The 11,382-nt window shown below is 48.9% G+C and overlaps 2 protein-coding genes across 3 annotated transcripts in view; one reads left to right on the top strand and one right to left on the bottom strand.

The window, feature by feature from the left end:
* Nucleotides 1-475: 475 nt before the first annotated feature.
* Nucleotides 476-5,096, bottom strand: Naif1 (nuclear apoptosis inducing factor 1). The gene is made up of 2 exons (XM_076843097.2): nt 4,391-5,096; nt 476-2,690 (listed from the first exon to the last, which is right to left on the bottom strand). Exons 1-2 carry the CDS (start codon nt 4,899-4,901, stop codon nt 2,218-2,220), a joined length of 984 nt encoding a protein of 327 aa, XP_076699212.1. The 5' UTR covers nt 4,902-5,096; the 3' UTR covers nt 476-2,217.
* A 987-nt stretch (nt 5,097-6,083) lies between these two features.
* Nucleotides 6,084-11,382, top strand: part of Slc25a25 (solute carrier family 25 member 25) — a 34,278-nt gene continuing 28,979 nt past the window's right edge. The window contains exon 1 of one of the 2 annotated variants that reach the window (XM_076845400.2): nt 6,084-6,385. In XM_076845400.2, coding sequence (XP_076701515.2) covers nt 6,128-6,385 — 258 coding nt within the window. In that variant the 5' untranslated portion in view covers nt 6,084-6,127. The remainder of the gene's footprint in view (nt 6,386-11,382) is intronic. The other variant, XM_076845401.2, reaches the window with a different exon arrangement.

Genomic DNA, 11,382 nt, shown 5'->3' with positions numbered 1-11,382 from the left:
GGACCTGGTCATAGAAAAAGGTAACTGAGTCTGTGTGTTTATTTCGATCTCACTAGCTAACTTTTATGCCAAGAACCTCATTAATGAAACCATTGCGCTGGCCGCATGGTAGAGGTGAGACCCGGGATTAGTGCCTGTCCCCCTAGGTTTGAAACACTGCCCAAACCCAGGAATAGGCAGACTTTTTCTGTAAAGAGTCAGAGTAATAAATACTTCTGGTTTTGTGGGCCAGATGTCTCTGTTACAGCTCTGCTATTACAACTCTGCTATTACAACTCTGTTATTACAGCACAAAACAGTCACATATTTATAGACGAATAGGTGTGCCTGTGTTCCAATAAATTTTTTTTTTTTTCCAAAAATAGGTGGTAGGCATGATTTGGCCTGTGGACCATAGTTGGCCAGCCCTTGCTCTCTTCTACATATAGCCAATAAAGACACAGAGATATGTATATAAAAAAGCGGTATTTCTTTAATTTAAAATTACGACCTGGAAAGAGCAAGTCAGTTTAAGTGATCCAGGCTTCCTCCTTATACCCAAATGGAACAGATGCGATATTGGCTCAGATTTCCAACCCTAGAGAAAAACCAAACCAAGTCACCAATCCTTAGTAAGTCTCTGTGGCATTCTGGCCACACTGAGGAGAACTTTCCTTTCGTCACCTCCTGGGGCTGACCTGCTCCACCTCCCTGTAGCTGGCCTCCACAGAGAAGGTGACAGAGAGGCTGTCTTCAGGCCTCACAACAGTGGGGGTGAGCAATCCTAAACACACATGCCTAGAAAGACAGTGTGGCCACTTGTTTAGCTGAGCTCTGGAGCCTTGGGATGTGACCATTGGTCACATGTGGCCCAGACACCAGCAGCAAAATGGCAAAGGTGGAAAACAGGGGTGGGGTAGGGGAAGATGTGAGGGCCTGGGAAGTTCATGGCGAGTCTGAAAATGAAACAGACAGCTGCCATCTGGGAAGATCCTGACAAACGTCTCAGTTGGCAAAGCCAAAAGAACAGCACCTCCATCAGCCCTCCAAGGCGCTGCTCTTCCAGGGCCCAGAAATTCGAAGGGTCCCACCTGTCAGATGGGCTTCACCTCTACCACCTCTTACACTCAAGGTCAGTTGAGGCTTCGGACTCACTAGGCAGTCAGAGGGAGTCTCGCAAGAACACGAGGCACCGGTGTTAAGCGTGGTAAGAGAAGAGTCCAGGGTGGGATTCTGAGCTGGGTGGTTTTTCCTGCACTAAATTTTGAAATGTGGTCCTCAGAGAGGAAAGGAGGATGGGTGTGGCCCAGGGCAGCCCTCTTGGAGTTCTTCCCAGGAGGGATCGCGTACAGCATACAGAATAAATACAACTGACAAGAAGAAGGCTTCTGAAAAAGCCAGTGACCAGCCCCAATCCTCCGTGGTGGGTAGTGGGGTGCCCAGATAGCACACCAGCTTGCTTTCTCTAAAGTTGACAGCACCCAAAGCCGACCTGAGTCAAAAGCTCTCAGGGCAAACCACCAAGGGGCTTCTCAGAGATGCCTTGAAAAACCAGAGTGTGTCCAACCAGCTCAGGCCACATCCAGCATTCCTGAGCCAGGCTGGCTGCATACTGGGTCACTGCAGAGGTGTCCCTGGGCACTACCAGGGCTGGTTCTGTGTCTGGGGTGGGATGGGGGATGGGGCACAGCAGTAAGGAGAGTCCCCTGAGAACTGAGGCCCAGTGGGAAGGGGAAAGAGGCAGGGTTTCCTCCTCAGGCTCAATGGAGCTGCCTCCCACAGGAGGAAGGTGTTATTGCCCTCCTGCCAGCACCACTGAAGGGATCCTACTCAAAAGTATGGCACTTGCGTGGGGCAGCTCGGTACAAAGCCCCAGATGGCTATGCTATGGCCCCCACTGAGAGAACTTACAGTTGCCCTAGACTGAGTCTGGGTCATGTCCCAAGCTCTGGTTCATGAAAACATACATCCCATCACCAGGACCTGTGACCCCCAGCGAGCCAATCTTCTGGATCTGAGCGAGGCAGCTCCAGTGGTGGGAGTAAGGGAGCTTGGGTCCCAGGAGCCTGACGAGTTCCTCTTCCCCGTCTCCTTCATTTCTCAAAACCGTGGACCCTCAAATGTCTATCAGAGAAGGAGCTGTCCGTGTTACATGCCCAAGGACAATCACAGAAGCCACTTATAAGACCCCAGAGGTTTTCATCCAATCCTGGCAGAAGGCTGGCTCAACTCTGATCCTCACTGAATGATGGTGTCTGGCTGTCCATTCTGGGCCACCTGTCCAGGGTCAGGAGTGGGGGTTGGGTTGGGCGTGTTGCTCTGCAAGTACCGGCGGAAATCTTTAATCATGGGCCGGAGGACCTGGATGAGGACACTCAGGGCTGCCTGGGTGCCCTCCATGGCCTGGGCCTGGCGCTCCTGGGCACAGGCCTGTACCTCCTGGGAGCGGCGGATCATCTGCAGCAGGTCGTTCTGCTGCTCCAGGTGCTGAGCAATCTCCTTCACGTGCAGATTGGTGACCCGCTGCTCCTGGATCAGCTTGGCAGAGTTGAGGGCGATGCGACTCTTGAGGGCCTGCGGCTTGACTGACGTGTCCGTGTGCTGGGCCATCATCTCCATGGGGGCCTCCGCTGGCAGGGGTGGGGGAGCCTCAGCCGTGCAGTACTCCACCACTCCCTCCTCCAGCGTGTGATAGGTGGTCTCTGTGGGGACTGCAGGGAAGAAAGAGCCAAAGCAGAGGAGGTCATCTTCTGGAAGAAATGCAGCTGGCCCTACAGGGTGGGGAGGAGGCCATTAAGCCCTGCTCTGGAGGGAGATGAAAGGGAATTCAGGCCTCTCCTGGCTTTAGAGTTATTCATATCTAATCCAGAATCTAAGAGGTTCAGGATCTTAATCTACTGGTAGCCAAAGGGAAGCCCTAAATCTGGCAAAAGCGAAAATACCAATAATAATAGTGGCAAAAAATTTAGAGTACTTACTATGTGCCAGGCACTTTGTACTCATTCGCTTGTTGAATGCTAATATAGACAATGTCACTTTCATTTTCAGAGATGAGCAAAAAGACTTGAACATGGTATGATTTGCCTAAGATCACCCAGCTCATTCAGCAGAGCCAGAAAGCAAACCCAGGTCTCCCCAAACCGGAGTACAACATGCTCATAACCAGGGCCCTGGGCTGTTTCTAGCTAGTAAGGCATCTTAGGAGGCAGAGTCACATGCTCTCTGACGTGCCAGCACACAGAAGGTATCTTGAGGGCACTTTCTATGCAGCTGCTTGCAGGTGCACTGGTCCTACCTCCTTTTATGTTTTCTTGACTTCCAAGTTCTTTGTGCTCAAGCAGAAAAGAAGATGGGAATGGGGAACAGGACAGTAGTAGCTGAAGTGCCCAGTACATGTTTCCCTGTCTGTTTGATCGCCTTGGTCCATGGGATTCCTAAACATATTTCCTGTTCTAGAACCGCATCTGATTTAGATCAGTGTTTGCTCTCCTTTTCCCACCTTGATATGTACTTGGGGAATATGACATTGCAGGGGTATGGCACCCACACATACACTCAAGTCCACCAAGGCCAACTGAGAATCACTGGTTGCCACAAGTCAGAGCCCACAAAGAAGCAGAGTTCATAGTCACAGGCATAATCTCTTATCTGAACTACAAAATCCAACTCAAGTTAGTTCTGCTGAGAACTTTTGAAGGGATTCTAGGTGGGCTGTATGGGCCTCCATGCATGTGAGGTCAATCTCCTTCATCCTTCACTGCCAACATCAACAATGTGTTCCCACCCCACCAGAAAGCCATCTTCCTTTTGTGAGTCCTTGGGTATCCCTGCCTGTTAGTGAAGCTATTCATATATAGGTCTTACCTTCCCTACTAGAAAATAAGTGGCCTATATTTCAAGTGGTAATGCTGGTGCCCAACATAGGGTCTGGCATAGATTGAGTGCTAATGTTTGATGAATGAATGAGTTAGTAGGTTAGCAGCAAGAACATTTACCACACTGAAAATAAAATGTCTGTCCAGAATGGATACATCCTTTGGGTAGTTTATTCCCCAAGTAGATCCTGGTTGCCTGCTATATGCCAGATCCTGTGATAAGTCCTGTGGGCATACACAGTCTGTCTTCAAAGACCACACAGTTCAGCAAATGGAGATAAGTCATGGACACAAATGGTGGCCACACAAAGTAGAGAGCTATTCAACTAGTGAGAATGCCAAACTGCACATTACCTATGGCAGTCCCAAAGAGAACAGAATCACTTCTGTCTGGGAAGTGCTTGGAAGGTTTCATGTTCTTCCAACATCCCAACCTAACCTCTGACCCTTGGCAGCCAACCTTATCCACGCTGCCCCAGTGTTTGCTGGCCCTTCCCATTTATGCACAAACTAACTGGGCAGGGGAGGTCACTCACTCTGTGTCAGGGTGACCGTAGCTGCGGCTGCAGTGGCCGCGGGTCCAAGGGCCACTGGGTGGATCTCTGTGGAACTGGGCAGACTGATGATGGTGGCCTCACCCAGCAGGTTGCAGATGCGTTGTTGCATGGGGGTCAGCAGTACAGGAGCTACAGCTGGGCCACTGCCAGCACCGCCACCTCCTGTCCCAGGCCCACCAGCTCCATCTTCTTCAGTGGGGCCTGGGGCCTCGCCACCCTCCACGGCGGCCCGGACCTGGGCAACCTTGCGACGGACCTCGGTTTTGAGGTCAGACCACTTCTTCTTGACCTCGGGCAGCTCCCTGCGGCAGGTGGCCACGGCATTGACCCTTCTCAGAATGCCATGCCAGGCCGCACTCTTGGCGGCCAGGGGGACCCCAGCGTTGAAGTGGTTCACCAGCAGGTGCTTCTTCAGCTCCAGCTCCTCCACGATGATTTCCACCTCCCGCTCTGAGAAGTTCATCTTTCTCTTCTTGGCTGGGACAGCCATGGCCTCTCCTATCCCCTCTTTTTAAAGAAATTATAATACCTTCTAGTGCCCCAATTCCCTTCTCTTCTTCCTCAGCCTCGCCCCTTACCTACCCCCCCTTCAGGGGATAGGCCGGGCTTGCTCAAGGCCAAGCACCAGGCCTTAGGTAACCCCCCTCGCTACGCAAAATGCGTAGGGCCCAGCACCGACCGTCCCGGCCGCTGCCAGCCAGCTGCGTAATGGCTTCCTGAATCTGCCTCTTCCGCCGGGGCATGCGGAGATCCGCCCACTTTCCTTCTTCCCGCCCCCCAGCACTTCTCCAGGGGAACCCGCCTTCCTGGTTGGTCGCGGCTCGAATATCGCGTCGATCTTTAGGTTCTTTAAGTCTGTCATTCAGTTGAAGGGCACGCCTACTTACTGGAAATAGCTTAATCATTGGTCTAAGGGTGTGTTTATCGTCCAGAGCACTCCGCCCATCTAGCTTTTATTCACTTCCATTGGAAAACCATTCTGTCGTTCAATTATTAGTATCAAGACGATTACGCTGTTAAATTCAGCTATTTTATTGGTGGTTTAGGGAATTATACTACTAAAACTTCCTCCGGAGTTTTAAATCACTACTAAATCATCCTCCGGAGGATACCTTGCTTTCGGCTTTGAACCTCGGCCAATTAATTTTTAATTCCACTCGAGAGCGAAAACTCTGCTTGTAACTTCAGTTCACAACTGCTCTCACACAAATCCTATTCCCCTCCGCAGGCTACGATCTCTCCGTACATGACCACTCCTCCCATCCTTACAATTCCGCAGTCTAACCAGCGGTTCTCAATGGAAATTGGACACGGGACCTTCCGTCTGCCAATCACAAGACTTCTGCCTATCGCAGCGAGATTTTCTCTCAGGCCTGTCTCAGCCAATACCTGCCTTCCTCAGTTTGAATCGTCCCCAGACAGAGCGAGGGTTGGCTCCGCCCTCTCCATTCAGCCGGGCAGTCCTCAGGGAAGGCTCCGCCTCTCAGACATCCTCCTGGCGGCCCTCCGGGCCTGTGACTGGTCCGTAGTGCGTTTGGGGGCGTGGCCACCAAAGAGGCGCTCGGTTGGGCGTGGCTCCCGGAAGCGGCCCCTCCCGCCAGCTTGCCGGCTTCTCTAAGCCCGCGCTCGCTGTAGGAGAAAACCCGGCGTGCTTCCGCGCAGTCCCCGTCGGCCCGCCGCTCCTGCCTGGCGCCCGTCGCCCCTGCCTCGCGCCCGATGGTGAGCAGTGTGTTGTGCCGCTGCGTGGCCTCCCCGCCGCCGGACGCCGCTGCCGCCGCCTCGTCGTCTGCTTCGTCGCCGGCGTCCGTGGGCGATCCGTGTGGCGGCGCCGTCTGCGGGGGCCCCGACCACCGGCTGCGCCTGTGGAGCCTCTTCCAGACGCTCGACGTCAACCGCGACGGCGGCCTGTGTGTCAACGACCTGGCGGTGGGGTTGCGGCGCCTGGGACTACACCGCACCGAAGGCGAACTCCGGGTAAGGAGCGTGCGCCGTCCGCGCGGGCGAGGAGAGAGCCCCCGGGACGTCCGGGTGACAGTTCTGGCTGCTGGGGACACGTCTGAACGTCAGGCTTCTCTGGCAGCCCTTGGGACTGGGAAGTGGTCTGGGTGGACGGTCGTCCCTTTGAACTGGGCAGGACCCCTGGTGGGGCAGGTAGTCCCCCCTGACTGTCAGATGGACGCCCCGTGCTTGGGCTAGGCAGAAAGGCTTGTCGTGGGCACCCTCCGGACCTTCTGATAAGCAAAAAAGCCCCTTCCCGACAGGGGCGTTCCCCAAAGTGTGCCTTTGTCACCTTATGATCTCAAGGCCTAGCTTGACACCACGTTTAGTGGGTTCATCCATCCATTGCACCCCCTCTCGCCTTTTCCCCTCTTGTTTCCTTTTTTTTAGAGAGAGAATTTTTTTAATATTTATTTTTTAGTTTTCGGCGGACACAACATCTTTGTTGGTATGTGGTGCTGAGGATTGAACCTGGGCCGCAAGCAGGCGAGGCCAGCGCGCTACCAGTTGAGCCACATCCCCAGCCCTCCTCTCTTGTTTCCATGCCACCGTGGGCCCTGATCTGGTTCCTCTCAGAAGCATGTGGGAGTCTGGAAAAAATGGGAACTGGGGTTTCAGGCAGATCTGTGTGGATGTGGGTGGTGAGACTGACAGGTCTCGTGGTTGAAGCTCATCCTCACTGCTAATCCGGGGACGTTGATCGTGATCCCTTGCAGAGTTGGAGTGCGAGTGGAATGAAAGAATCTGGGGCAAATGCTTGCTAAAAGTGAAAATGTGGTTCACCTGAGAAGGGAGTGGGCCCCTGGCAGAGATCGTGTAGACAGGGCCAGAGAAATGATCAATCTCTGGGCTTGCTGCCCTCTCTGTATAAGAAAGCCTGGAGCAATACCTTTTTCTTCTTTTCTGTCTCATGGTATGTTTTTCCGTTTGACTTTGTAGTCAAACCTTCCCAAATTTTTCCGTTTTTGTGGCTTAGCCTGATTTACAACCTGGTGTAGGACTGATGAGTATTTTATCTAGTAATCTCTTTCAAAGTTAGTTTGGGCTGTTTGTACAAACAACAGTTAGAGAATCTTACAGTCAAATGTGAAGAAAATCTGGTAAAATGCCAGTAAATTAAGCCAATTTGTTGGTCTGGTGGTTGTACATAAGATGTTTTTAACTCATGTCCAAGATAATCTTGGATCAGCATCCAAGGTATTTAATTTACTTAGGATCAACCTAGGAAGACCAAGGGTAACACTGCAACATAGATTCCCTGGGTTAAGTCCAAGAGACAAAAAATTTTTTCCAGTTCTCAGAAGAGACAAGTTTTAAATTTTTTCTCCCTTAAGTCAGTTTTATGCAAAATAGTGTTGTGGGCTGGAGATTTCCCCATAGAAATCAAATGAGTAAATTACCTGAAAAAACTAGGGTGGCCAAGCTGGGAAGGTTCCAGGAGATCTGGGCCCAGGTGAACCTTTCTGCTCTTATGAACCTACTCACTTGGCATATACTGCCAGGCATAGTGAGGACATCTGGCTGCAGGAGTGTATCCAGTGTTTACATCAAGCTTGGTGGCTCAACAGGAATCACAATGTTCTGGCAATTCATGGCACATCTGATACTGATCCTGATGCATATCTTTGGAAGTGAATTTGCCTAAGGGCAAATAAGGAAAAAGTGATCATTCTTCCCAGTCTAAAAGAAAACCTTTTTGATTAATCAAAGGGAACTTAGCCCTTTGGGTCATCCTGATTCCAAAATCTTTGACTCTAAGTTAAGTCTTTGATCTAAGTTCTCTGATACAAAACTTTATTTGGTGCTGGGATGAAACCCAGGGCCTTGATCATGCTATGAAATACTACTTCTGTCTTATTTTTATTCTTTTGTGGTGTTGAAGATTGAACTCGGGGATTCTCTACCACTGAGCTACATTCCCAGCCTTTTTATTTTTTATTTTGAGACAAGAGTCTTACTAAATTGATGAGCCTGGCTGTGAACTTGGAATCCTTCTGCCCTCACTAACCCCAGTAGCTAGGATTACAGGAAGTGACACCATGCCTTTTTAATTCTTTTGAGAGGTTAAGTATGGATTTGATTTCTACAACTCTTTTTTTTTTTTTTTTTTAAGTTGGTATTGGACACAATACCTTTACTTAATTTATTTATGTATATGTGGTGCTGAGGATTGAACCCAGGGCCTCACATGTGCTAGGCAAGTGCTCTACCACTGAGCCACAACTCATCCCCTCTTTTGGTTTTTGAATAAGCTAAATTGTTATATAGCTTTAAGAAAGAGATTAGAAATGATGCATTTTATTAGTTTATTACCTGTAAAGGAGCACAAGGTAGTCCCATGGAAAATGTTTTTGTGTATTAGGGAAAAATATCTGCCTTTTTGTAAATAACTGGGGAACAGGAAGACACCCTGCCTCGTGTACCCCTGTGCCACTTCCTATTAAAATGTCATTAGTATTAGCAGCCTACAGAAAAGGCATTGCTACAGTTTTGCCCAACTGGAAGGAGTGAAAGAATCTGGAGGCCCTTTGTTGGGCTGGGGTGGTAGCTCAGTGGTAGAGCGCTTGCCTAGCATGTGTGAGGCACTGGGTTCGAATCTCAGCACAACATATAAATGAGTAAAATAAAGATTCATTGACAACCAAAAAAAAAGGGGGGGTCTTTTTTAAAAAAAATATTTATTTTTTAGTTGTAGTTGGGCACAATACCTTAATTTTATTTATTTATTTTTATGTGGTGCTGAGGATCGAACCCAGGGCCTCTCATGTGCTAGGCGAGTGCTCTTCCACTGAGCCACAACCCCAGCCCAAAAAAGGGGTCTTTGCCATGGGAACAGGTGTTGGAAAAACTACACATTGGAAGCTGCTTCCTATGACCCAAGTGAGGCCAGTCTGAGATACAGGGTTTGTATAAGAGTCTTGGCTGACTGCTTATCAGTGGGTGATAGATGAATGAACCCAGGCCATGTGATTCCACAAAGCCTCCTGCTAGCTTATAACAGCCTGGGGTCAAGTTTTCTTTTCTTTTTTTTTTTTTTTTTAAATATTTATTTCTTTAGTTTTTAGGTGGACACAGTATCTTTATTTCACATTTACGTGGTGCTGAGAACCGAACCCAGTGCCTCACACACTCTAGGCAAGTATGCTACCAACTGAGCCACATCCCCAGCCCCTCAAGTTTTCTTTAAAAATAAACTAGCAAGTTTTTGGTCTGCCTTCGTTGCAGAAGAGGTTGGGACAGAGAAAAATGACTTAAAATGGAAGTGGGGTGGAGACTCTCATGGCAGCCAGCCAGGGAAATTTTCTTTGTAAAGGGCATGTAAGAAAGAAGCCTGTCCTGGGACCAAAAAAAAAAAAAAAAAGGATGGGGGGAGGGTTTATTAAAGAAAGAAAAAGGATGAGGACAACAGTAGTGACTTTGGAAATGAGACTTTGCTGGGGCTAATTATAGCATTGACTATTTTGGGCATTTTCATGTGACCAAACAAAATCTTTGTCTTAAAACAAATTTTAAACATAGGTTAGAACTCAACCAATTAGAGGAAGAAAGGAAGCAGTGTTACATGTAAACAGTTGTCTCCCTAGCTGAGGCTTGGGGCTCTACAGGGGACTGGTGTTTAACATAGGTGAACATTCTACACAATGCTGTGGTGAGTTGCTGACCTAGAGACTTGCATGCACGCCATCTAGACCAAGCCCCACAGTAAGGCAGTAAAAATGATTCTACCCTATTTGACAAGGGAAAGAACAGCCATTCAAAGAGATGATGATGTTGGGCTCAGTCAAATGCCTGTAGTCCCAGCGACTCAGAAGGCTGAAGCAAGAGGATTACACATTCAAGGCCAGCTTCTGCATCTTTGATCCTGTCTCAAAATAAAAATAAAAAAGGCTGTGGGGGATGTAGCTCAGTGGTAGAGCGCCCCTGGGTTCAATCACCAGGTCCACAAAACAAAACAAAAAAAGATAGTGAAAGAACCTCAAAAATCATTTGGCCAGGAGGGAATTAGACCAGAGAAGGCAATGGAACCTTCTGATTGCAGCTTCTCTCTCTTTTAACTACCAATTGTTTCTTTTTGCCTAAACACTTCACCCTAAGCCTAAGAAAGCTATTTAGAACCATAGCTTTGGGGCTGGGGATGTGGCTCAAGCGGTAGCGCACTCGCCTGGCATGCGTGCGGCCCGGGTTCGATCCTCAGCACCACAAACAAAGATGTTGTGTCTGCCGAGAACTAATAAATATTAAAAAAAAAATAGAACCATAGCTTCTGTTCCAAAGTATAAGTTTCAGGAATGCCAATGCTTCCCCTATCACAGAATGATAACCCACCCTTCCCTGTTTCTCTCCTTGACCTCAGAAGTGTGCACACGAGGCAGCCCTCTGCCTTGAGATAATAGAAGGGAAGATCGTTAATGGCTACCTGGTGTTGCTTCATCAGACAGTACTGTTGAACTCTAATTTTTTCATGTCTGGCCATTTGTGGTAAGGATATTTACCCCAAATAGGCAGACTCAGATAAGATGGTCTACAGAAGAAAAGAGCCTTTTTCATGGAAAAGGGTAGGCAACATTCCCAATAGTGTAATGGCCCATTAGAAGAGAACAATGCAGTTTGCAGATTGGATTGAGCTCCTTTGTTAAATTGTTTGTGTTATATTGTTGCAAAATCGGTTCCTGGCTCAAAGTCATGATTTATAGAGTCAAGTAGAAGATAATTTTTAAAATGAAATCAGGCATAGTGACCCACACCTGTAATCCCAGCTACTTAGGAGGTTGCGGCAGGAGGATCCCAGGTATGAGGGCAGCCTTGGCAATTTAATGAGACTGTATCTCAAAATAAAAATTAGAGCCAGGCACAGTGGTACAGGCCTATAATTCCAGAGGCTCTGAAGGCTGAGGAAGGAGGATTGCGAGTTCAAAACCAGCCTCAGCAACCTAGTGAAGCCATGTCTCAAAAAAGGGCTGGGGATGTGGCTC

This window comes from Callospermophilus lateralis, chromosome 2 (assembly GCF_048772815.1).
Source record: "Callospermophilus lateralis isolate mCalLat2 chromosome 2, mCalLat2.hap1, whole genome shotgun sequence".
NCBI classification, from domain to species: domain Eukaryota; kingdom Metazoa; phylum Chordata; class Mammalia; order Rodentia; family Sciuridae; genus Callospermophilus; species Callospermophilus lateralis.
The sequence above is the reverse complement of the archived record's forward strand: the minus strand, read 5'-3'. Positions and strand labels throughout refer to the sequence as shown.

Coding starts and splice junctions, on each gene's coding strand:
- Naif1 (XM_076843097.2), bottom strand. CDS start 4,901: ATGGCTGTCCCAGCCAAGAAGAGAAAGATGAACTTCTCAGAGCGGGAG. Junction 2,691..4,390: donor TACGGTCACCCTGACACAGA/GTGAGTGACCTC, acceptor TCTTCCCTGCAG/TCCCCACAGAGACCACCTAT.